The sequence below is a fragment of the Chenopodium album genome, chromosome 7 (assembly GCF_948465745.1).
Source record: "Chenopodium album chromosome 7, dcCheAlbu1.1, whole genome shotgun sequence".
NCBI lineage: Eukaryota > Viridiplantae > Streptophyta > Magnoliopsida > Caryophyllales > Amaranthaceae > Chenopodium > Chenopodium album.
Genome location: NC_137840.1, coordinates 3,165,871 through 3,192,327, shown reverse-complemented (window position 1 = coordinate 3,192,327; position 26,457 = coordinate 3,165,871). Strand labels below are relative to the sequence as shown.

At 32.4% G+C, this 26,457-nt stretch overlaps 1 protein-coding gene across 3 annotated transcripts; it reads left to right on the top strand.

The window, feature by feature from the left end:
* Positions 1-12,027: 12,027 nt before the first annotated feature.
* On the top strand, positions 12,028-22,877 carry LOC145640797 (uncharacterized). Of its 3 annotated transcripts, XR_014114973.1 has the most exons (4): positions 12,028-12,215; positions 12,323-12,387; positions 21,973-22,141; positions 22,292-22,877. XR_014114973.1 is itself a non-coding variant. In XM_081692028.1 (3 exons), exon 3 carries the CDS (start codon positions 12,906-12,908, stop codon positions 13,731-13,733), a length of 828 nt encoding a protein of 275 aa, XP_081548154.1. In that variant the 5' UTR covers positions 12,028-12,215; positions 12,323-12,387; positions 12,681-12,905; the 3' UTR covers positions 13,734-14,084. The 3 variants fall into 3 exon arrangements, 2 of the variants coding, with proteins under 2 accessions (XP_081548154.1, XP_081548155.1); XM_081692028.1 differs by lacking the exons at positions 21,973-22,141; positions 22,292-22,877 and adding an exon at positions 12,681-14,084; XM_081692029.1 differs by lacking the exons at positions 21,973-22,141; positions 22,292-22,877 and adding an exon at positions 12,681-14,084 and having other exon boundaries at positions 12,028-12,387.
* Positions 22,878-26,457: the final 3,580 nt, after the last annotated feature.

The window sequence follows — 26,457 nt, the reverse complement described above, 5'->3', positions numbered from 1 at the left end:
ATTTCAATGTGTTTCCTGTGTGGTTGATAATGTAGTGTTACCTCCGAAAAAAAAAGTAGAGCTAACAGAGAAAATCCTACTCTACGGACTGAGTGACTCCTATATTACTGATTAAGTAATCCCCTATAATCCTAATAGAGTAACCCTGTGGTGATTAGCCGCATGGTGTGCCATCACATATAAAAGTTTGAGCTTTTATTTTATTGTTTTCTATAATAATATAGAAGTATTTAAAAAGCATTTAACAACAAATTAAGAAATTAGAACTCACTGGCTAAATTGTTCACATTGAAAGAAAGAGGTAGCTGAGGCTAAATATGATGATATGTTGAGGCTTTATTTTCCCAGCCCTGACATAGAAATCAAGCAGAGCCTAAAGTGAGGATTAGCTGCCTCATTAACAAAATTATTTACCAAAAACTTATAAATCAAATTGGTTGTAAACTCATAATTGTTGTTCAACTTTATAAGTTGCTAAGAATAAAAAAAAAAAAAAAAACAAAACAGAACATCCCATCTAAACGGTTACATTGCTCTCTAACCGCCTCGCGCCTTGTTCTTTAGAGAATGGATTAACTCCACTTAAAATACAACTCACAGAAGTACACTATCTCAGGAGTCAGGACAGCTAATCCTTCATCTGACCTTCTGTACCCCACCACAACCACAATTAGCACAGTTACTCACTCTCGCTCTCCTTTCTCTTTCTCTCCCCAAACCTAAAATGAAGAAATTGGAGTTGGAATTCATTTATTCAAGGACCATCAACTTGATACTTGATTCTGTTCTAGGAGAAAGGGAGGTTGATGAAATGGAATGAAAAATTACATAAGCATTGCCGATGTCACACAATATTCATTATCAACATATTCATTTTCTTGTGCTTCATTCATCTCTTTAACATCTTCTTCGTTCATGTCAAAAATTATTTCACCTTTTGGAACTTTTGGATCAAAATTTTTGTTGTATTTGAGTTTGGTTATCTTTGATATAGCTCTGGAAGAGGCTCTTGAAGAAGACATTTTGTTATAAAAAAGGATTTTTTTGCTTGAAGTTTTTAGATGTAGTCTTCAATGGTGAAGTTTGTGGGTAGACAGTAACACTGTCAAGGAAAGAAGAAGATAAGTTTGTACAAATTGTTATTATTATTATTTTTATTTTATCTTAAGTGAACTATTATTTATAAGTTCTAAAGAGGCATATGACGTTCAATTGATCAGAATTCTGTTTTCTTCTTCCCTTAGAAAAAAACTTCCAAAAAACAAAAATTACATTCAGTACAATAGTACAACATGCATATTTCATGCAACTTCAAGTGTAATTTGCAAGTAGTAAAAAAAAGCAACGTAAAACAGTACAACATGCATATTTCATGCAACTTCAAGTGTAATTTGTATGCATATTTAGTACAACATGCATTATCATGCATATATGGAGTAGAGTACATTATATTCATAATTGATCATTCTAAAAGCAAGCCACACAACAGTGACACTATACAAAACAATGCCGGATAAAATAAAACTCGTTATTATACATAAAATTGATTTTTTTTTTTAAAAAAAAAAAAAAGTTAATTATATTAGGATTAACTGTGATATGGTGAAAGTATGATTACTAACTTAAATTTGAGCATGAGTACCTATAAAGGGTGAAGAAAAAAAAGTGAGTACTCAAAGGGTGAAATAAAAATTCTAGCGTAGTCGTCGACTACGGACAACTATGGACGACTACGGACGACTAAACTTAAAGATTAAATTTGAACCGTTGATATATTAGTTGTCTAATCCTAGCCACCCAATTCAACACCTAAGCTACACAGTCATCAAGGGATTGTTTGTTTAATTTTTTTTTTTTTGGAGCATGAATATTTTTTTATTATAAAAAATTTAACAAATTTTAAATGTTACATCTTCAACCCAAATCATCTTTCACATTAGGAAATTTTGACAATTACCACCTTCTGTTATGTCCATTTTAGCAATTACCACCTTCTATTTTTTTTTTTAAAAAAAATTACCACCTTCTACTTTTAAAAACATCGAAAGTTACCACCTTCTTGCCCCCTAACTCCACATGACGTCATTTTGAGTCCATTCTTTCCCTTCCCTCCCTATTTCCCTCACATTTCTCATTCCTATTTGGATTCTTATATCCTCTTTCACTTTTTTTCCCCCAAACCACCAATAATTGTTCATCAATTTTGATTTGGAGGAGTGAATTGAAGTGTTTTTTATTGTTTGGGGAAAAAAAGTGAAAGGGGGGATGAGAATCGAGTTAGGAATGAGAAATGTGAGGGAAATAGAGAGGAAAGGGAAAGAATGAGCCCAAAATGATGTCATGTGGTAGTTGGGAGGCAAGAAGGTTGTAACTTTTGATGTTTTTGAAAATAGAAGGTGGTAATTTTCAAAAAAAAAAATAGAAGGTGATAATTGCTAAAATGGACTAAACAGAAGTTGGTAATTGTCAAAATTTCCTTCACATTATTAACCTTTGTAATTTGTATGAATATGAATATCATATTCAACCTTTTGTCATCTTCATCAAACCTTCATCTTCAACAAAAAAAACATTCATCCTCCAAAATCTAAAAATAAAAAATTCATTAAAGTGTTGTTTGGTTAAATTATTAAGGAATAAATATTTAAATGCATGCAATTAGCGTTAGTTTCAATTATGTTCAACTCAAGTTAGTTTCAATTATGTTCAACTCGACCTTTTCATCAATGGTTCTTAAAAAAAAAAAAACCTCCATTGTCAACCTTAACCTTTAACTATTTCAAACTTTATCATTGACATCAATTATGTGAAATTAGAAAATTAAATTATAATCATCACATTAATGTCTACATTTTTTTAGTCAATATAAATTGCAATATGACATCAATTTTATGTTTTAAGTCTAATCATTCATTGATGAATGTAAGTCATTAACTATCACGTAAATAATCAGCAATTATTTCCTTTTTTTGGCCATAAAAAAATTTGCCCATTAATTTTATTTTTGGAAAAAAAAAAGCAATAAAAAAAATTTCCCATTAATTTTATTTTTGGAAAAAAAAAAAGCAATAAAAAAATTTGCCCATTAATTTTATTTTTGGAAAAAAAAATAAATCAAAAAAATTTTGGACGTTTTGGTCTGGACTAATTGACTAATTCTCCACTATATTTGCCTTAGATAAGATCATGATATTTTATTTACTTAATCAAATTGGGTAATATTCTTTATTTTATTTTTATTTTTTTATTTTTTTTTGAAGGAGGGTAATATTCTTTATATTTTAAAAACACTTGACATATATTTTTTTATCGAAGGAATTATTTTATTTAAACTATTTTCGCATACATTAATACGTAATTACATGCATTGGAATTTTTTTTTCCAAGATATTGGAATATTCAAATAATAATATGATGTGTTTAACTAAGCAGCTAAGTACCTATTAGTTTTTTTGACGGGAAAAGTACCTATTAGAGCATTAGCTAATAAACAATAACAAAAATTAAGTATGAATAACATGATGTGTGACCAAAAGGCTAGAAAATTTATTGGAGTACTAATCCAAACTTTTATGGAGTATCATTTATACATACATAAAGAAGCCGATCAATTGATTGGAAAATTTTGTAATATTATCATGTAATTTTTATATACTCCGTATTACGTATATAAAATATTTTGTATATGTTGATCCTCCTTTGCATAATTTTCAATGTTATTAAATAAAAAAATTTCTATTCAAAAATTGAAAAATAAAAAAGAAACAAAAAATTTGGCAAAAATTAATACTATAAATTTAAATGTGAAGATATATTTAGAATTAGTAAAAAAATATATATATACCATAATTTAAGGAAAAGTTGAAAACTAACGCACGTTTCTTTTTTTTTTTTTTTTTTTTTTTTTGTAAAGAACTATATTTTTGTTCTTTTAACCACTTGATTTTTTCTTCTTATTTTTTTAGATAATTAAGGATGGGTTTTGATAAAAATATAATCATGATTCAAGGAAACTGTATATATGTTCTTTCGTACAAAAAAAAAAAAAAAAAAAAATTTACTTCTTCTTTAAAACAAAACTTTCTTTCAAAAAAAAAAATTATATTTTTTTTTACAAAAAACAAATTATTTTTTTTTACCTAAGATAAAATATCATAAATATTACTCAGTAATTTATTGTGCAATGTCAAATGAACAATTATCCTCTACTTGTATTTAAATTTAAATTCTAAATTAAAATATAGCCATATTGCCTGCGTACTATTTGATTACAAGATGATAAAATATGCTCAAATGCAAATAATTCAATCTTGCAAACATTATTCTAAAATTAAGAAGGTAGGGGATAGTATTCGATTTAAATATAGGGTGTATTCTATTTACCTGATTTTCACTTATCTGAACTTATGAACTTATAAACTTATTAGACTTTATTAAAACTTATTCTAGTTGTAATTTGTACTTGGCTAACCCTTAGTAGCATAAAACTTTTTAAACCTGAACTGAACTTATCTAAACTTATTACACATGAATTAAGTGAAAATAAGGTGAATTGAACATACCCATTAAAAAAAATTAAGCTCATCAAATAAGTTCAGTTCATGTGTTAATTAGTTCTGATAAGGGTTGACCAAGTACAAATTAAATTACAACTAAATTAAGTTTATCATGTCTAATAAGTTCAGATTAGTCAAGACAAGTTCAAATCAATGAAAATTTGATTAATAGAACACACTCTAAGGGTCTATTTCACCTTATTTTAACTTATTTTAGGTGTTAAATATATGTTCAGATAAGTTCAGTTCAGGCTTAATAAGTTATGATCGATAAGGGTTACCCAAGTATAAATTACAACTAAAATAAGTTTTAATAAGATCTAATAAGTTTGAATGAGTCCAAGTAAGTTCAGTTAAGTTCTAATCAGAGAAAATTAGGTGAATAGAACACACCCTAAGTATTACGTACTCCCTCCGTGTTTTTTTAAGAGTTACAATTTGACCGGCACATAGTTTTAGGCAATCAAGAATATTTAAAGGTTCAATCAAATTAGGCATTCCTATTAAGTATTATGTAGTCCCAATCAAGAATAATTGAAAGTTATTATAGTCAAATTAGGCATTCCTATTAAGTATTATGTAGTCCCAATCAAGAATAATTGAAAGTTATTATAGTCAAATTAAGTATTATAAAGTCCTAATAGATACGGAGTAATATCTAAAGGTTATTGCAATCAAATTAGGGAGTCTCATTAAGGGTTTGTTCTATTCACCTTACTTTCACTTATTTCAAGAGTAATAAGTTCATCTTATAAGTTCAGTTCAGGTTTACTAAACTTTGATAAGGGTTAACCAAGCACAAATTAAATTACAACTAAATTAAGTTTTAATAAGGTCTACTAAGTTCAAATAAGTTTAGGTAAGTTCAGATAAGATATAATTAGTGAAAATCGGGTGAATAGAATAATAATTTTTAATTTGTTTAATTGAATTAATCTTAGGCTTTAATTATACATCACAATGCCACTTATTTAATTTCATCCTCAACCTAGCAATCAAGCTTAGCACGGTGCTGTATATTAGTTATTCTTAGGCTTTAATTATCATATGTATTATAAAGTCCCAATAAAGAATATTTGAAGGTTATTATAATTAATTAAAACAGTCCCAATTAAGTACTATAGAGTTTCAATAAAGAATATTTCAAGGTTATTACAATCAAATTAGACATCCTCAATTTTTTTAAATTAAGTATTATATATCGCTAATGTCATCACTGCCTATGTGTCACTTTTTTATTTAATTTTTTCCCTCCAAAAAGCAAAGATGATGTCAATTTTTTTTTTCCTTTTTAAGCTATCCTATTTAACATAGCTTTGAAAATATATTCCATTTGAATGTTTAAAATTTTAATTTTGGGTATTCTACACATACATATTATGCTACTTAGTTATTTATGAGTTGTTAACAATAGTTAATAATATAATTTAATTGAAATTTCCTAATTAAATATGAAAATTATGCATTTTTGAGAATTGTATATTCATATTTAATTATAAATTAGTTAAGAAAACTAAGAAAATAGTTATTTTCTTTCAGTATGTGCTAAAAGTCTATAATTCAATTCTTTTTTAAAAATCCTGTATCGCACGGAGTTAATCTAGTTAAGTATTATAGAATCCCAATAAAAATATTTCGAGATTATTATAATCAAATGAGGCAATCTCAATTAAGTATTATAGAGTTCTAATAAAGAATATTTGAAGACATTATAATCAAATTAGGCAGTCTCAATTAAGTATTATAGAGTCCCAATAAAGAATTTTATTTGGAGGTATTATAATCAAATTAGGCAGTCCCAATTAAGTATTATAGAGTCCAAAAGAGAATATATGGAGGTATTATAATTAAATTAGGCAATCCCAAACAAGTATTATAGAGTCCAAATAAAGAACTTTTAGAGGTATTATAATCAAATTAGGCAATCCCAATTAGGTATTATAGAGTCCCAAAAATAAGAATATTTAGAGGTATTATAAATAATCAAATTAAGGAGTTTCAATTAAGAGCATGTTCTCTTACGTTGAAATTCAGTTCAATTCAGTTCAGTTCAGCTCAGTTTAGTTCAGTTTAATTCAGCTCAGTTCAGCTCAACTCAGTTCAGTTCAGTTCAATTCAATTCAGTTCAACTCCTAATTTCCTTCTCTTATAAAATATTCATTTCAGTTCAGTTCAGTTCAGTTCAGTTCATTTCAGTTCATTTCAGCTCAGTTCAGCTCAGTTCAGTTCAGTTCATTTCAGCTCAGTTCAATTCAGTTCAGTTCAGTTTAGCTCAGTTCAGTTCAATTCAGTTCAGCTGAGTTCAGTCAATAAGAACAGACCCTAAGTATTATAGAGTGTCAATAAAGAATATTTGGAGGTATTATAATCAAATTATGCAATCTCAATTAAGTATTATAGAAGCCTAATAAAGAATATATGGTGGTATTATAATCAAATTAGGCAGTCTCAATTAATTATTGTAAAAGCCCAATAAAGAATATTTGGAGGTATTATAATAATCAAATTAGGCTGTCTCAATTAATTATTATAGAGTCCCAATAAAGAATATTTGGAGGTATTATAATTAAATTAGACAGTCTCAATTAAGTATTGTAGAGTCTCAAAAAAAAAATTGGAGGTATTATTATCAAATTAGGCAGTCTCAATTAAGTATTATAGAGTCCCAATAAAGAATTTTTGGAGGTACTATAATCAAATTAGGCACGACAATCTCAATTAAGTATTATAGAACCCCAATAAAGAATTTTTGGAGGTACTATAATCAAATTAGGCAGTCCCAATTTGGTATTATAGAGTTCCAAAAAAAAAAAAGAATATTTGGAGGTATTTTAAATAATCAAATTAGGCAGTCTCAATGAAGTATTATAGAGTTCCAATAAGGAGTATTTAGAGGTATTGTAATAATATTATTTGTGAGATTAAGTTGCAAAAAATATAAAACAGAGGTAGTATATCTATTTTAATAAATTAAACCCTAATCATTTGAGGTAGCTTATATATTGATTGGAAGGTTCCATTTGAATATTACAAAATATATATATTTCAACAAAAAATTTTTTGAAGGGCAACATGAAAATATTTAATTCAAATACGCATACACCTTTTTAAATGTCTTTTTTTTACTCAAAAAACAATTTTAATCTAATTTTTTTAGTCGAAAAGACATGAAAACATAAATAAAAAAACAACCAAACTACAATGAGTTGCACCAAAAAAAAAAAAAAAATTATAATTAAACAAAATAGATGCATATAGTTTATGTTGTTCAATTGTCTTGATTCAATGTATTAGTTTGACACTAAATAATTATTTGCATTTTTTTGAGGAAAATAATTACTTGTATTAATTAAGTGAATGTTAATTACGAGTACTAGAAAATCCGTAGTATGTAAAAAATCAATACTTAAGAAAATCCAAAAATGTATGCTAAATTTCAAATATTAATAGAATACTAGATGTAAGGTAAAATATTTCATTTTGTATATTTTTTTTGTAATTTCTTAATATTTTTTGTTTTTATTTTCTATTCTATTATTTTAACATTAATTTAAGGTAAAATATTTTGTTAATTTTTAAATTGTTCTTATTCAAATTTTACGTATATAGAACTTGAATTTATAAATTGAAATAAATATTATCTCATTCATCGGATAGTTAGATAAAATAATTAAATCAAAATATATTTTTTAATTTCTAATTATTTGTTAAAATAATATAAATCCTAATGTAAAAGATAATATAAAACATAATTTTTTTTTCATAATTTAAATCTTAAATTACTATTTTTTGTTTTCAATTCTCAAATTTCATTTATTAATTTTTTTCTTAAATAGCGACTGAAAATTAAAATTCTAAATTAATATATAAATCTAATTTTTCATTGGTCGAAATATTACTTTTACTTATGTGGCGTGCGATGCACGAATTTTTATATACATTTTGTATATAAATATTTTTTTTTAGTGATCTCTTAATTTTTTTCTTGCATAATAAGTTTTAAAATTTTGTATGAAAGTATCATATCATCAGATATTAACATAAAACCATTAACATCAAATGATAATTTATATTTTTTAAATATCAAAATATAATTTTAAGTTTTTTAAATAATATAAATCCTAATATCTAAAGATAATTTTTAGTTTTGTAACAAATAAAAATGATAAAATTTAGTGTTCTTAAATAATTAAAATCCTAATAAATTACTATTCGTCGTTTTTACCTATGTGGCAAAAATTTAAAATTTCATTTGTCACTTTTGTTTAGGTGGAGAGTGATTTTTTTAATTCTAAAATAAAATAGAAATCTAATTTCTTACTGGTCGAAATAATACCTTTTCTTACGTGGCGCTCCCAATGCTCTCCAAAAATGCCTACTTTATTTATATATATTAGATTTAACCCTTTGTTAAGAGAGAATATTCTCTGTTTATAGATAGAGAATAATGAACAAAGAATCAAATATAACACTAGTGATGAATAATAACAATATGGTTCATTTAAAACTTATATTCTCCTGTCCTCAAAAAAAAAAAAAAAAAAAAAATAAAATAAAAAAACTTATATTCTCCTTACATATTAATATGAATATTCCAAAATCTAAATACTTGTAATCAAATTTAGAGTATTTTTTTGTTCAAAAAAAAAAAAAAAATAAATTTAGAGTATCTTTTAAAATTAAATGTCAATGCTAATTTGAGAAAAAATAATTATCATATACTACATATTTTTTTTATATATACTACATATTCATATATTGAAAAAACAAAGAAGATAATTAAAGAAAGATTTAGTCAAAGATAACTAATCAACCCCACCCCCCCCCCCCCCCAAATCACGAAGTGCTGTTTTTTTTTTTTTTTTTTTTCAAGCATTTTTTTTTCAATGAAGGCTAATTATCTTTTAAAAACGGATATTTCTTTTTTTTTTTTTTAAATAACACCATTTTCTCTGTTTCTTAAATTATGCTTGTATGGTTTTAGCTAAAATATTTAGATTGATTATACAATCTCAAAAAAGATTTTTTTTTTGTATAAATCCTTTTTATATTTCTTCAAAAAAAATATCTTTTCTATATAAAATGCGAAATGCTAAAATTATGGAAGTTTTTCAACTTATCTTTTATTTATTTTTGTACAAAAATAAAAGAAAAATATAAAATAAAATAAATTCATCTTCAACATAAACAGACACCTATCTTAAACAATGGCATTGTAGATTCAAGCTTTAACAATGGGGTTACTAAAAACTCATATGACAAATTAAAATTTAACATGAAATCATATGACAAATAAAATTAAACACAATATTATAAAATATTATGCTATTGCTTTAATCAAATTGTGTATACATATACTTACATTGATTTCAATCTCATAAATTAATTTTATATTGACGCATAAATATGATGATTACATTAAAGAAGGTTGAAACTATTTAAGAGTATATGAGTTTTCATCTAAAAATAATTGTTAACTATTTTATATTTGACTTGGATGGTTTTTTATAATATTGTAAATTGGGGAAAAAAATTTAACCTTCTAAAAGTATGAAAACAAACAACACTTTGCTGACTGGTCATGACTTAAATGATGTGTAAATTAAATTTTTAAATTTTTTGAAAAGGTAATATTCAAAGGCTTAGATTAAGCAAAAAAAATAATAAACGGCTCAGATTTAATTTCTTATCATAGTCGTCCGTAGTCGACGACTACGGTAGAAGCATCGTGAAAACCCTCAAATATGAGTACCTAATTGTTAGCTTAACTTAGTAATAGTGTAATACATACTTGCTTCTACACTCAATTCCTTCCTTTTTTTTTGGGCTTTTGTCATTCTCTTACATTATACGTTTATTTGCCTACATGTTCAAAGTTTAGCTTCAAGAATCTTAAAATTTTGGAAATGGTTTGAAATAGTGGCTACAACTCCGCCTTTAATCCTTTATATCCCTCCTTCTCCCATTATAAATAATTAAATATGCACCCGCCTGAAAAATAATACTCCCATTGTAGTCGGTGGCAGATCTAGGATTTTATAGGTGTTGGGTCACCTTCATCTATTGATCCAAGAGGTGGATTTTTTAGAGAATGAATTTAGGATTAAAGAAGCTTGTTATATCACATAATTTTCTTTTTCAATCTAAAAATTAAGTTACAATTTCAATTAAATTAATTGAGAGTACTCGTGTATAATGATTAATGAATATATGTTACTATTATGGACTAAATATAAGATTGAATAAATAAAAGCAATGACAAACTAAGAAATTCTACCTTAGGGGTTTGAACCCTCGAAGTTATCTAACATTACACATGATAACTTAAATTAGTTAATTGATGTATATAATATGGTGTAAAATACATCTATAAAACAAAAGTATGATTGTGTAAATAATACTTCGTATATACCAGTAATAAAAATAAAATGAAAAAAAAAATTATACTTTGTAAAAATTAATAGGCTAATATGTAAAAAAATGTCAAGTTTAAAAAATAGTGAAACAATAATCTAAGTATGAGAGTTTTTTTTAACAATAATATACATATGATTTGATTTTAATGAAAAGTTAGAAACAATGATACAAATTACAAAGCAAGTGAAACAATAATCTAAGTATGAGAGTTTTTTTACCATAATATACATATGCTTTGATTTTAATGAAAAGTTAGAAACAATGATACAAATTATAAAGCAAGTGAAACAAAAGATTAACAAAAAGTTAGTAATGTACTCTAACAGGCTACTAGGCTAGTAGTGAGTAGTGACTAGTGAGTAACCAAGAGAAAAAAGGGAAAAAAAAATCATAAATTGTTTGGCAAGGGATTTGATCCCACAATCCCCCTACACCACAGGAAAGCTTTCAGTTCATGTAATGACCACTAAACCATGGAAATGTATATGATATAAATAGCTTTTAATTTTTTTTTTTTAACCCTTTTATTCCTAGGACACGTGACCCACCTTGAACAAGACTGGGTCCGCCACTGATATTTGTAGTTGATACTCACATTATGACATGTAAATTATACGAAGTACTAGTAAAAAATAAAAATTATGACTTGCTTTATGGGTCCATTCTATTTAACTTAATTTTGCTTATTATCTTAATTAACTTATTAATATTGATCCGAACTTATTGATGTTTTTTTAGAGTGTCGATACTTATTTTTACTTATTTGAACTTATTAGTATTGATTTGAAATTAGTTGAACTTATTAGTATTTAGAAAAATTTTGTCAGAAACCACCTTTTATAACACTTTTTTTTGGAAAAAACCACCTTATAATTTTTTATTGTTTGTATATACACACCTTAATTGTGTTTTTTTTTTTTTTTTTTTTTTTTTTTTTGCAAAATAACCCCAGTTGCCGGATTCTCGACGTTGACTAAACATTCCGGCGTTGATTTTGGCATGTGAGGGGCACGTGACCCAAATATTCTGCCCCCCTCTAATTTTGGCATGTGAGGGGCACATGAACCCGATTTTCCCCTTTTTTCCCTAGAATTCTACTCTCTATCTTCTATGCACTCCTAATTAACTCCGTTTTCTACTTCATTTGATCTTCTCATTCAATTCTCCTCTGTGACAACCATCTGCCATGGCAAGAAACAATTGAATGCTTCAATTGGTGGGGTAAAGCATGCCTAAGGAAGAGTAAGTATAGTTTTTCTCTCTCCTCTCATTTGGTATTGAATTTCTAGGTTTTCACATTGCTAATTTTTTTACTTTGTCCTTTGTTTCTTGCTGCCATGGTTAAAAAGAGGAAGGTTGCTGCGAAGACTACGCGTGGTGGGGGGACCAATTTCAGAATAATCCAAAAGCCCATGTTTCAATTTTATAAATTAGCTTTTCCTTCCTTTGTTAATTAGCAAAAATGCATGTGAATGTAGGAAAGGGGAAGACATGCTTGACTTTAACTTATTAAAACGCAATTAACTAGTAACACTAATTAAAATATAATCCCTTATTTTAATTGATTTTATGTTTTTATTAAATGGGTTAATTTTGTGACAAATAATTGTTTATTTTTGTGATGCATGTTTATGTGTTTACTGGTTATGACTTTTGGGTATTTGGAAATGAAATTAATATTAGTGTATGAATGTGTGATTTTTTCAGGTTTAATGGTAGGGTAAATATATATTATCCTTGGTTTAAGTTCATGGATCCAATATTTCCCAAATACTGCATTAAATTAGTTGTTTTGGAGCCAAAGTCCCTCGCTTAGGGTTCCAGTAGTCCCCTCTAGGGTTCGTAGTACAGTAAGTTAGTGGCGATCAGTGATTCTTCTTTGGATTTCTCTGTAATCTTGATCTCTTGGAGTGCTTTAACAATCCTATTCCCATGGCGAACGTATTAATTAAGGAATGGGAGAAACTAAAACTGACTGAAGACGAAATTGCGGTGATCGGAGGCGATTCTCTCCAATCCAATACGGAGGAATCTACTGCTCAATTAAAATTGTCTCTGGTTGGGAAACTTTGCACAATAAAACCCTATAACTCTGAAGCATTGAAACGAACCTTACAATCAATCTGGAAATTGAAGGAAGGTGTTGCGATTAGGTTTGTGGATACTAACTTATTTGTTCTCCAATTCTTTTGTGAGGGGGACAAAGATCGGGTTATCGAAGAAAGCCCATGGTTCTTTGATGATAAAATTCTATTAATGAAAGAGCTCCAAGGAGATGAACATCCTTCGGAGATTGTATTCACCCATACTCCCATGTGGGTGAGACTTCTTGATGTGCCCTTTAATAAGCGTAATGCTGCTACTATGTATGACATTGGTGAACTTCTTGGAGGTTTCGTTAAACTGGATGAAGATGACCCATTAGGCTTGAGCGAATTTGTTCGTATGAAAATCTTGGTGGATATCAGAAAACCGTTGCGAAGAGGATTAATGCTTGCTACAAGCTCGTCCACTTCAAAGTGGATTGACATGAAATATGAAAGGCTAGCAGACTTCTGCTTCTTTTGTGGGATGCTAGACCACACTGACCGTGATTGCCATAACAAAGAAACTGCTGGGAATGAAGAGGATAATCAGGTATTTCAATATGGTCCTTGGCTCAGGGCAACGCCTAGAAAACAAGCAAGGATTAACCTGAACGAAAGAGAGAAGGAAAGAAGATGGAAGGAAAACTTGGTTGCTTGCTCTTCAGCCAAGTAAAAAAACTTCAACGATCTTGGAGCGATCAAGTTAGGACCCCCGAGAGCAGCACGCAAATTGCTGTTCAACTCACCAGATTGTGGCAAAAAACCTGGTGTGTTAAGTTCTGAGAGGAAGGCCAAACTTGTGGCAGAGAATGTGGGGGAAGGACTATCTCCAGTGTTGCGCGCAAAAAGTGTTGATAGAATAAGCCAGAAGAGTCAAAAACAGGATGAGTTATTTACTCATACTATCCTGCCAGAGAGTGAACTTAATCCTACTACTCATAATTCTACTACAGCCTTCAATGCAAGAAGCCAGAACCTGACTGTGAACACTTCAGAACAGCAACAAACAGAGATGATGGAGGGCATAGAGTCAGACAAGGGAAAAGGGTGGAAGAGGATTGACAGAGATCCTTCCCAACCCCTAAAAATAAGCATTGCAAGCTCTGCAGTTACTGTTAAACATAGCTCCCGGAAAAGAAGTGCCGAAGAACCAAAAACCAGCATTGATGATGTGAAGAAGGCGAAGTACAATTCTGTTTCTCAAGTCGGAGACGGGGTAAATCAAGTAGAGGGTGTTGGGACCGACCAACCCCTCGAAAAGCAATCAATTCTTTATGTTGGAACGTTTGAGGCCTTCGCAATCCTCGAGCGGTTGGTGCACTTCGAAATTGGTGTGCTTCTTTAGCCCCTAATCTTGTTTTTCTTTTTGAAACAAAAATTAATAAAGTAGCTTCGGAAAATATTAAACATAGATTAGGCTTTGATTGTGCTTTTGGTGTTAGTAGTGAGGGCCTCTCAGGGGGTCTATGCTTGTACTGGAATAGTAGCTTTATTGACTTTGTTCTGATTTTATTCTGCTCACCACATTTGTGGAAAAGTTATCCAAGGTGATCTTGTTTGGTATTTTGTGGTACTTATGGTTGGTCTGAAACTGCTGAAAAACATAAAACATGGTCCCTTATTAATTCTCTTTGTGATGGTATTGATGGCCCGATTCTTATTGGAGGTGATTTCAATGAAATCCTTAGTATGGAGGAGAAAGAAGGTGGGGGCGATTCTGAGCGTAGGGCTATAAGAGGCTTCCGGGATGTTCTCGACTCTTGCAATTTGCGTGATTTGGGATATGTGGGGCAATGGTATACTTGGGAAAGAGGACTTACCCCCTTTACCATGGTTCGTGAAAGACTTGACCGCTTTTGTGGCAACGATGAATGGTTTTCTTTGTTCCCAAACATATATGTGGAACATCTAGTCAGGTTTAAATCATATCACACCCCGATTATGACTAGAAAAAGACGCCCCAAACGCAATCGCAAGAGGGGGAAGAAATCTTTCAAATTCGAAACCGCTTGGCTTCTTGACTCGGATTGTGAACAGGTCGTGAAACAGTCGTGGAAGGACACGGAGGGGGGCTTCATGTTTGACAGATTGGGCAGGTGTAGGGAATATTTCAAGCGTTATCCCTAGCTTGAACCCCACTGTGATCATACACTAAAGTACGGTGGCGTCCAAAGGGAAAGAAGATAGAGCAAAAGAGTCGTCAACAAGTTTTAGGAACTTGTAAACCGTTCACGAGGTGAAGGTTACACCCCTTAACGATCCAAGAGATCGTCAACTCCATAAGGTCTTGAACCAAATAGGTTTCGGGGATGAATGTACAAATCCAACCTAAAAGAGATTGAACCTGCCCTAATAATAGGCCTCTACTTTATTCAGATCGTATTCATGTGCGCTTTCTGACTAACATGCAATCAATAGGATTACCCTAAACCTGCTTATCTATGTTGGTTGAATATTAATGCACAAACAAAACTATTATTGGCGATCACTTGAATTATAATCATATTAACCCTAAACAAGATTATTAATTATCTTATTAAGCGTGATTACAAGTACAAATTCCCTTTAAACATGAATAAAAGGTGTGATCAAGCAATAAATAATAAATATCAAGCAACATAATAATAATCAACAATAAAAATAATCACAATCATAATAATAATAATTATAATAATCATCATCATAAAATTATAATCATAATTAAAATAATCATGTTAAAGCATAAGAATAGCAAGATCCTAGGCATGATACTAACAAGATTAATAACAACCCCTAGCATGTCACTAAACAATAAAAATCAAAGCTTTAGCCCTAACATGATACTAACAATCATAAATATTAGGAAGAACATAAAAGACATCATAATTTTAATCATACTTGATATTAAAGTAACCCTAGACATGATACTAGGAATCAATATAACAATCTAAACATGATTTCTACATAATAACATCAATAAAAACCATTAAAGCACTTACTTGGATGCCTCGTACCTCTTTCTAATAACAAAATACACACGTTAGTAACTTCAAGGAAAATAATAAACAACAATTAAATTAAATAATCGAAAGAGAGATTTGGGACCAAACCCTCAGAAATTAAACCTTTCACGTCTAGGGCGAAGGCAACTTCGAACTTGGCTAGGTGTTTCTAGATCTAATGAATGCGGAATTTTTATATTTGTGAAAAGGCTAGTTTAGAAAAAAGAGAGAGAGAGAGAGTAATCAAGAAAATCTTGATGAGAGTTGGTGAATCAAAACGGAGTTTTTAGAACGCGATTTATAGAGAAAATCAACCAAAAAGATAGAAAATCAAAACAGAGTTCTGACGCGTAAAACGAGGATTAGCGCCAAACGCTGACGTTAGCGCCAAGCGCTAAGGTTAGCGCCAGGCACTACAGCTGGCGTTTGGCGCTGACTATAAATTGACGCGTTTTCTTAAAATCAGATAGAAATTGCCGTACAGGAGGATAAAATCATATTTTCCTCAAAAACGTTCTTTTATTCTGATTAAAACTCTAAAAGCCAACAAAAGTCAATTTATCAATGTTAATTGAATTAGGAATGAAAAGAACCTTCTAGAAGAATCTAGATAAACCATTCCTAATTGCATTAGGAATGATAAATCTATATTAGGCCCTCCTCTAGATCATTGGGCCGCATATAAGGCTCAAACCGGGCCCAGTTCAGTAATTAGGCCATAACTTCCTCAATATTCATCGGAATTGGGCTTATAATATATCGTTGGAAAGGTCTTTTCAAGCCCTATCCAACTACACCACTATTGGACCCATATCATGGACAAACCAAACTAGATTGGCTGTTTTCTTAAAATAGGTTTTCAAAAACAGAGAAAAGGGAAAAGAAATTAAAACTATCCGCAACACTATACTTTCCACACTTTCACTTCATTCGATTATGATTCGACGCGAAAGGTACTCATCACTGGGTTTGGTTTTGGGGAGACACAAATGGGTGTCTACAACAGGTTATTGGGTTCATTGAGAACATGGAGTGGTAAGAAATTTGCTAACTTCAACAAGCAAATTGGTGACCTGGAAAATCAGCTCAAATCAGTTCAAGAGGACGAAATTTCTGAGGCTAACATCCGTCTTGGTGCTGCAATTGAGAAAAAGCTAGACGAGGTCTTCGAGAAGCAAGAAGCCTGCTGGTACTTGAGATCGAGATCGGCTGAGATCAAGGATGGCGATAAAAATACGACATATTTCCACCACAAAGCTTCTCAACGGAAGAAGAAAAATGAGATCACAGGGCTTCTTAATGAGAGAGGTGAATGGTGTACGACTGAGGATGATTTCGAGCATATTGTTGAAAATTATTATGCGAACCTCTTCTCTTCAGGTCTGCAATCGGGGGATAGTTGTGACGAAGTTCTCGAGGCTGTGTCGCCATCCATTTCAAGTGAGGCTAATGACCTTCTTCTCCGCCCTTTTACAACAGCTGACGTCTATGCTGCTATATGTGAAATGCACCTCTGCAAGGCTTCGGGCCTTGACGGAATCTATGCAATTTTTTATCAAAAATTCTGGCATATTATTGGGAACGATGTCACTTCTCATGTATGCAACATTCTCCATGGCAATTGCTCCCCAGCAGAAATTAACCGCACCAACATTGTTCTTATCCCCAAGGTAAAATCTCCTTGTAATATGGCAGAATTTAGGCCAATTGCTCTATGTAATGTCCTGTATAAAATTGCTTCCAAAGCTATTGTTATGCGACTTAAGTCCATTCTCCCTGATATTATATCCGAGAATCAGAGTGCCTTTGTCCCAGGGAGATTGATCACTGATAATGCCCTTATTGCCTTGGAACTCTTTCATTCCATGAAAAAGAGGAACAAAGGTAGAAAAGGGACGATAGATCTGAAGCTAGACATGAGCAAGGCCTACGATCATGTGGAGTAGAGCTTTTTGGAAAAATTACTGTTAAAATTGGGATTTGCAGACTCTTGGGTTAAAATTGTGATGAGTTGTGTCTCGACTGTTTCATACTCATTTATCATCAATGGAGTGGTTTTTGGTGATGTTAAGCCTTCTAGGGGCTTAAGGCAAGGCGATCCCTTATCCCCGTATTTATTTATTATGATTGCAGATGCCTATTCTGGTCTGATCTCCAAGGCGGTGTTCACAGGTGATATTCATGGGGCTAAAGCCAGCAAAAATGGCCCCTTAATTTCTCACCTTTTCTTTGCTGATGACAGCCTGCTATTTGCTAGAGCCAACCGAAGGGAATGCTCCAAGATAGTTGATATACTCAACAAATACGAAGCAGCTTCCGGTCAGAAAATTAATTATGAAAAATCGGAGGTCTCTTTTAGCAAAGGTGTTAGTTAGTCACTACAGAAAGAGCTCATGGATTTTTTGGGGATGAGACTAGGCTAAGAACACGGAAAATACCTCGGCATCCCCACCATAATTGGGAGGTCGAAAAAAGCCGTGTTCTGTGCCTTGAAGGATAGAATCTGGAAGAAGTTACAAGGTTGGAAAGAGAAACTTTTGTCTCGAGCGGGGAAGGAAACTCTTATAAAATCTGTGATCCAAGCGATTCCCACCTACATTATGGGAATTCATAGAATTCCAACTTCGGTGATTGAAGAAATTAGATCCTTAACTGCCAAATTTTGGTGGGGCCATTCAAACAACAACCAGAAGGTTCATTGGGTGAAATGGGATGCTCTTTGCAACCCGAAGATGCTTGGTGGTCTTGGCTTCCGTGACATGGCGGTCTTCAATGAAGTAATGCTTGGAAAACAAGCATGGCGTCTCATATCATGTCCGAAATCATTATTGAGTAGAGTGCTCCGGAAAAAGTACTACCCTCTTGGGGATTTTTTGAGTTCCTCTTTGGGGCCTTCTTGTAGCTACTCTTGGCGTAGAATTTTGGGTTCCAAGGCTCTAGTCAAAGAGGGTCTTATTTGGCGTGTTTGAAACGGAAGTCGCATAAGCATTTGGGATGATCCTTGGGTTGCGGATGAACATGGTTCAAGAATTCTTTCTCCTAGAAATGACATGGTGGAAAATGTGAGCGATCTTATTGATTTTGATAAAATGGACTGGAATCATGATCTTTTACCGAACATATTCATTGAGCGTGACATTAAATGTATACTGTCGATCCCTCTAAGCTTGAGAGCTCCGGAAGATTGTATCACGTGGGCTTTTTCTAACAATGGCTTATACTCGGTGAAGACGGCTTACATGCTCGGTAAGTCCTGCAATCTAGATTTATTTCATAAAGCCTGGGTGAATTTGTGGAATCTTGGGACTACTCCTAAAGTGTGACAACTGTTATGGCGAGCCTGCACAAATTCTCTCCCTATCCGTTCTTTATTGAAGTACAGACACATGACAGAAGAGGATGGCTGCCCATGGGGCTCAACTGAAACAAAGACTCTATACCATGCTTTCTTTGATTGTGTGGCAGTGCGTGATTTGTGGGTTGAGGCAAACTGTGACAAACTCTTAAATATGGAGATTCATTCGGATTTTAAGGATCTCTTCTAGTCTTGGAGTGGGGAATGCACGAAGATGCAGCAGAGAGGAGCTGCCCTCCTTTGGTTAATATGGGAGAGGCGGAAGAATAAATTGTTTAATAACAAGGAAACTTCCCACTTCACCATCCTTATGAGAATGGCAAACCTTGTGGAGGATTATGATAAGTATAACACCAAGATTTATGGCTGTAAAGGTGTTAAGAAGGCTAGAAGTCCGAAAACTTGGAAGCCACCTCCCCAAGACTGCATTAAAGTGAATTGTGATGCTGCATTAAATGTTGATGGCTGGGTTGGTCTCGGAGCTGTTGCGCGTAACAACAAGGGAGAGGTCTTATTCGATGGTGTCAGACGCTATAAGGCCTACTGGTCTCCTGAATTGGCTGAGTGTAAAGCAGCTCTGTTTTCTGTCAAAACAGCCCGTCAACAAGGCTTCAAGAACATCATTCTTGAATCGGATAATAGCAACATAATCTCCAGGCTTTCGAAAGCTTCCACTTATTTGTCGGATTTGGATTCGCTGCTCGATGAAATTCTTGATGTATGCTCTTTCTTTGATTTTATCGCTTGGTCTCATGTTAGGCGGGAGGGGAATTTTGTAGCACACCATTTAGCTCATTTTATTCCATATGGTGTAGAGCAAGTTTGGTCTAGTTGTTGTCCTAGTGACATTACTCCTTATGTACTCATGGACAATTTGTCTATTATTGAATGAATGAATCCTCCCTCACTTTCCCTCAAAAAAAAAAAAAAGTTCATGGATCCAATTAATATTAGGGTATTGTATGGTGGGAATTTTGTGACCAGAAATCACAAAACTACATATGAGAAAGGAAACAATAATTATTATGGACTTTCATTACATCTAAATGTAGAAGATGTCTGTTACTTTGAATTTGTTGATTGGATTAAAAGGGAATTAGGATATGATGAGGTTGGGGAGATTTGGTATAGGAAGCATGGGTGTACTTTGTATTCTGGTAGGAAGCAAATAAAGTGTTATGCTGACATACCCAAATTTTTAGAAGCAAAAGAAAAAGATGGGTGGTATGAATTGTACTTGGTACACTATCAATGGGGATAGGTGAATCTTCAGAGAGGACTGATTTTGGAGTGGGGATAGGTGAGTTATCTGTTATGTGTGAGCATGGAGGGGGTGATTCAGCAAAACTAAACTAACTACAACAGAAATAATAATACAAGCAACAATAACCCCAAATTTCTCATTTTGCAATGCCTAGGGGTGCTTATGATGTGAGTCGAGCTCGAGTTTAGCTAAGCTCGACTCGAACTCGAAAACACAAAACTGAAACTCGACTTGAACTCGAAACTTGCGAGCTCAAAAAAATGGAGCTCGAAGCGAACTCGAAAACCTATTACTTAAACTCGACTCGAGCTCGAATTGAACTCGAAATTTTTTATTTTCGCAAAGTGATGTATTATCCTATTAATTTAAAGCATTTGGTTTGTTTTTTTTTTTTTTTTTTTTTTTTTTTTTTTTTTTTTTTTTTATCTAACAATTAGTTTAATCCTTTAATCCAAAATATATGTTTTACTAATCACTAGCAATTAGGGGAAGACAACACTCTTGGTAGACTACAATGTCTACACTCTACAAATTCAAAATACAAAACCATATGAGATATTACAAGCCATAATCAAAATCCTTTGTATTTTCAGAATGCAGGTTCCTTCATTGTGGTGTCGGGATAAAAATTTATTTTGCTTGGTCTTCATTTTTTCTCTGCAATAATATCAATATATAAGTTATAATTTATAAATATAAAAAGAGTTAAAGCCTGAAAAATGACTTAAAAGTAGTCCTTCACCTTACCTTGTTTTTTGATTTCAACTCATGTAATGATCTGCACCAATCACCTGAACATAATAGCATCTGCACTGTATTAGGGGCAAGCTTTGATCTGTAGGGATCTATTATGCGACCACCATCACTAAAAGTTTCCTTGGAAGCAACTGTTGTGATTGGAACTGCTAAAATTTGGGCTGCCATCTTAGATAAAATATGAAACTTCATAGATCTTTCCTTCCACCAAGCCAAGGCATCGAATTTAGAATCATCAATTATGAAAATCCCCTCATCTAAATACACCTCAAGTTCAGATTTACCAGGCTCTGTCATTTGCCCGGCCCTAACCACATGCAAAAGTTTTGACAAACCACTTGTAGTAGTACTATCAAGTAATTTGACATGTTTAAGAGTATCGGGTAATTACTTACATAGTACTCAGCTAGCTATTTACAGACAAAGATAAAGTTCATTTTCTTAAAGTGAAAAAACTATTTTTTCACTTTGAATCTGTTTTCTATTTCGTTGAGTGGATAAGATTCTTGTATGTTGTATACCCAAGAGACTGATGCTCCAATTGTGCATGTTTCAGGAGAGATGATGGAGCAGAGAATATCCATATTTCTTTGAATTTGAAGAATGTTAAGCGCGAGGCAAAGGTATCACCCATACGTACGAATCCTCCTATGCCTCAGGTGATTTCAGCCTCTCGTGATCCTATTAAGGCCACACCTTCAAAGGGACCAAAGTCTAAGCTCATGGTATGAATCAATATTCTGTTACTAATGCCAATTTTCTTAGAATATGATCATTTGCTGCACCTTACAGATTGTATTTTTCAACGTTGGTATATTCTTTCATGTTAAGTGATAATTAGCTACTAATGCACTAGATTGAAATGCTTATTGCAGGATGTTTTATGAAGGGTAACAATGATTGTGATTTGTTTTGTTATTTGTTATTGAAGAGAGTAAATTTTCGGAATTGATGAACCGATGACTATGTAGATGTGGGATAGAGAAGTGATTCATTTTTTTTTTAATTATTTTTGTTGTTATTGGTTTTGAAACTAGAACTGAAACGTGTCAAGGTAAAGTTGAATTTTCTCCCCCTTTTCTATGATCTAGATTTTTTTTATTTTGTTGTAGGTGTAGGGTTGTAAAGTTCTTTTTGTTATTCTCGCCATTTTTTATTTGGGGTTGTGTAATTCTGCAATTTTCCATCATTTTGTACCGATTTGAAATGGATAGATTTGTTTGATGTGAAATTATTATTTTAGGACTACAATTTAGATTTTGGCAATCAGATATAGTAGCAAAAATCATAAGAGAAGGCTATAGATTGCTTGAACATATTTACTTTATTAACATATATTTCCGTTTGTTCATATTGGACCTATATGTGTAGGTGGTTGTTTGCTTATAGACTGTTTATTGTTGAGAGTTATGTGGATTCTGGAAGTTCAGGTAAGCACTTACTAATTTCCGCAAGCGTAGAACTTACTCCTGAAAAGTATTTTAGGAGGGAATTACGGAATTTCTATGTAAATACTTGTCCATGAAATAGGTTCACATTAAAATTGAATCGTAAATTGCGAGGCTTACTTGCATTGCTTTGAAAGTGTTATGACTTTATGGACTACAAGTAACCCCTGGTTTGAATTATGTACCATTGTATTCTCATCCTGTACAAGTGTACATGCATGTTTATACTTCAATCAAGTGCAGTGATCTATGTCAGTCAGTGAAGTGCAACAAATAAATATGTGCTTGGGTGACAATTGTTTATTTTCTTTGGTGTAGTATGGTCGTACTTTCCTGTCCATGGGGATTTTTGATTAATCATAGATATTTGCCCAAATTCCATAGTCTTTAATACGATTACATGTTTAATATATAGCTCTTACTGTAAGGATAAGTTGTAAAATTGTATGTTCTTTTTACTTCTAATAGACCAAGATCTCTAAATATTTGCAAATTAGGTCTATTCCTTATCAGTTTGTTAATTACATCAAGAGTTTTGCAGACGATAATTTCAACTTTGATAGGGATCAATCATCGGTTTTGTATATGAATTAAGATCTTTACAGTTTGAAATAGAAAATTAGGTGGTGTTTACTTAAGGTTCTATAAAATTGATTAGTAACTTCTCCTACCAAAAAAATTAAAAAATAAAATAAATGTGTTTAAAATTATAGTACAACTTTAGAAATTTTTCAATTCAATATGTAATGTTTTGCTATAGTGACTGTCCAGTAGCCTGTGCAATTTGGCATAACATAGGTGCATCTGCCAATTACCTTCCTTTTGGAATGGTAATCTAAAGAAGTGGTTAGCAAGAATCTCAATGATGGTTTGATATATTCAGAAATATGTCCAACTTGCTTCTCTCTTGCCTTATGGTGGAATTGGAAGTAGAGAAAATGTGTTTCTGTTTGAAGGAATGCTGAAATTCCTATCAACCCTGGTAACTTTATTAGAAACCGTGTTGATGAAACATGGGCTACAATGTATGATAGTGGTTCTTCTGGAAGGAGCTTTCTTGATCAAAAGAAGGACAGGAAGGAAGCATTCATTAGATGGTCAGCACCTCCTATGGACTTCTTTGCTCTCAATACAGATGGGGCTTCAAAGGGCACACCAGGACTAGCAGGAGCAGGGGGTGTAATCAGAGATAATTGTGGGATCTTCATCAAGGGGTTTACTGCTCCTCTTGGTATATGCTCTGCATTCAAGGTAGAATTAGCTGCTGTTGAGATTGGCCTTGAGATGGCAAAGGCAATGGGCATACAGAAGCTACATTTACTATTGGATAATCAAGCTTGCGTGGAGGCTCTCAAGAATCCAGTTACCCAGAGAGGGGAGTGCTGTCATATGTTAAATAATTATTACAGTTTGTTAAATTGGGAGGGTTGGTCTGTTTTTGTTTTTCATTGTTATCGGGAAGGGAATAAAGTGGCCGATAGTTTGGCTAACTTAGGTGTCATCCAATCGGATTGTGTGATTTATTTCGATGTTCCGCCATCGGAAATAAAGCACCTACTCCATGAGGATATCGTAGTAGTGGCCTTGCCACGATTGGTTGTGTCATAGTTGTTACTGTGTACAGGTTCTCCCACATTTGCATAAAATTTTTTAAAAAAAAAACACATTTTAAAAATCTAAAAATAGAAAGTAACTTTTCCTATGTTTCCTATTATGCATGGTATAGTGTTATGGTATCTATATACACGTGTGTTGGAACGATTTCTGATTTCCGTCAATCGTTTTTGGTTTATACGCCATTTTAAAATGGATTATCTTTAAACAATGAACACATGTTTCATACGATCATATCCCCTTTTTAATGAAAACTAGTCGCCCTCTCATTTTTTTGCTTTGGTTGTATTATGAAATGAATAGTTTAAGATGATTATTGAACTATATTGTATAGGTTTTTTTTATTTTATAAAGGAAATAAAAATTGGGATGGGTATCATTGGAAAGGGAAAATTATTGTCCAAAACTCTTTTTCACTTTACGGATTACAAGCCAATAGATGTATGGAATTTGTGCGTGTGAATATAAACTACTTGTTTGTAATAAGATTCATTTGATTGTTTTTGCAATTTTTTGTTAAATTTTTGAAGACTTTTGTTATTTTAAAGGTGCTTCTCTATTTTTTTTTTTAAAAAATGGTTTATATTTAAAAAAAAAAAGGAAAAATTGATAGGAATAATCCCATCTTTTGAGCGTCGTAGATTAATAATCCCACCTTTGGGATTCTTTTTAATAATCCCACCTTTGATATCAGTCTGCTGAAAATAGTCCCAGGTGACCAGTAACCGGTTGAAGAGGTATTTTTTTTTATTTAAGTTTATTTTACACGTGTAACAATTTGATTTGTCCAAAAAAAACATTAAAAAAAGTAATATCAAATAAAAAAACCCACCACCACCAGCAACTAAGTTTCAGCCACCACCACCACCAACTAAGTTTCAGCCACCACCATCCCCACACACCACCAAAACCCAGCCCGAAACCATCGCCCCATCCAGCCCGAAACCACCGCCACCAAGACACCACCGCGGCACTGCGCCGACTAGGAACCAAACCCAGCCAGCCTAACCCCAAATGCCCTTCGAAAAATCGCCACCCACCAAACCAATTAACCCCTTCGAAAAATCTCAACCCCTTCGAAAACGGCGTGAATCGAGATCAGGGGAGGAAGGAGAGGTCGGAATGGGGGATAGGGAAGGCCGACGTGACCGGAAAAGGGATGGAGGACGGTGAGGGGTTGGGATCGCGACGGGAACGAAAGGGGTTTTCGAGGGGAGGGGGCTGGTGGTGGCTCGCTTCGCTTTTGTTGCGGAGCTGGGTTTACGAGGGTAGGGGTGAGTCGCGACACGGAGCCGGAGCAGGAGCTGTCGTCGGAGGCTGGGTGCCGGAGTCGTGGGGCTGGTGGTGGCTTGGGCAACTGGTGGGTGATGGGTGGTTTTATTTTTATATATTTTTTTCTTATAAAATATTTAACTTTTTTAAAATTTTATTTTATTTTTATTTTTTTGACCAATCATAAGCCACCACGTGTCAAGTAACTTGTTATAACAGGTTACTTGACCGGTTGGGACTATTTAAAATGGATTGATATCAAAGGTGGGATTATTAAAAAGAATCCCAAAGGTGGGATTATTAATCTCCGATGCTCAAAAGGTGGGATTATTCTCATCAATTTTTCCTTTTTTTTTTAATCAAAAGCAGAAGAGTGGAAGAAGGGAAATGAATGGAAGGGAGGAAATTAGGGAGAAAGTATAATTTGGTGACTTAACAAATTAAATGAAATTGCACCCAAATGCAAGTTGGTCAAACACTCCCCATTTTGCAAGTTAGGAATAGTGAATTTTCATTGACTTGAGACTCATATCACTATTCCTTTCATTTTTAGAATTTCCCTCTTTTTAAAGGGTTAGGGATTAGACAACGTGATAGTATCCTTTAATACATTATGTTGATTTTATATACAAAAACTTATTATCACTAATTTTTATTTTTAAAAAATAAAGAAGCTTAAATACCAAGCTCATATCCATATTCAATAG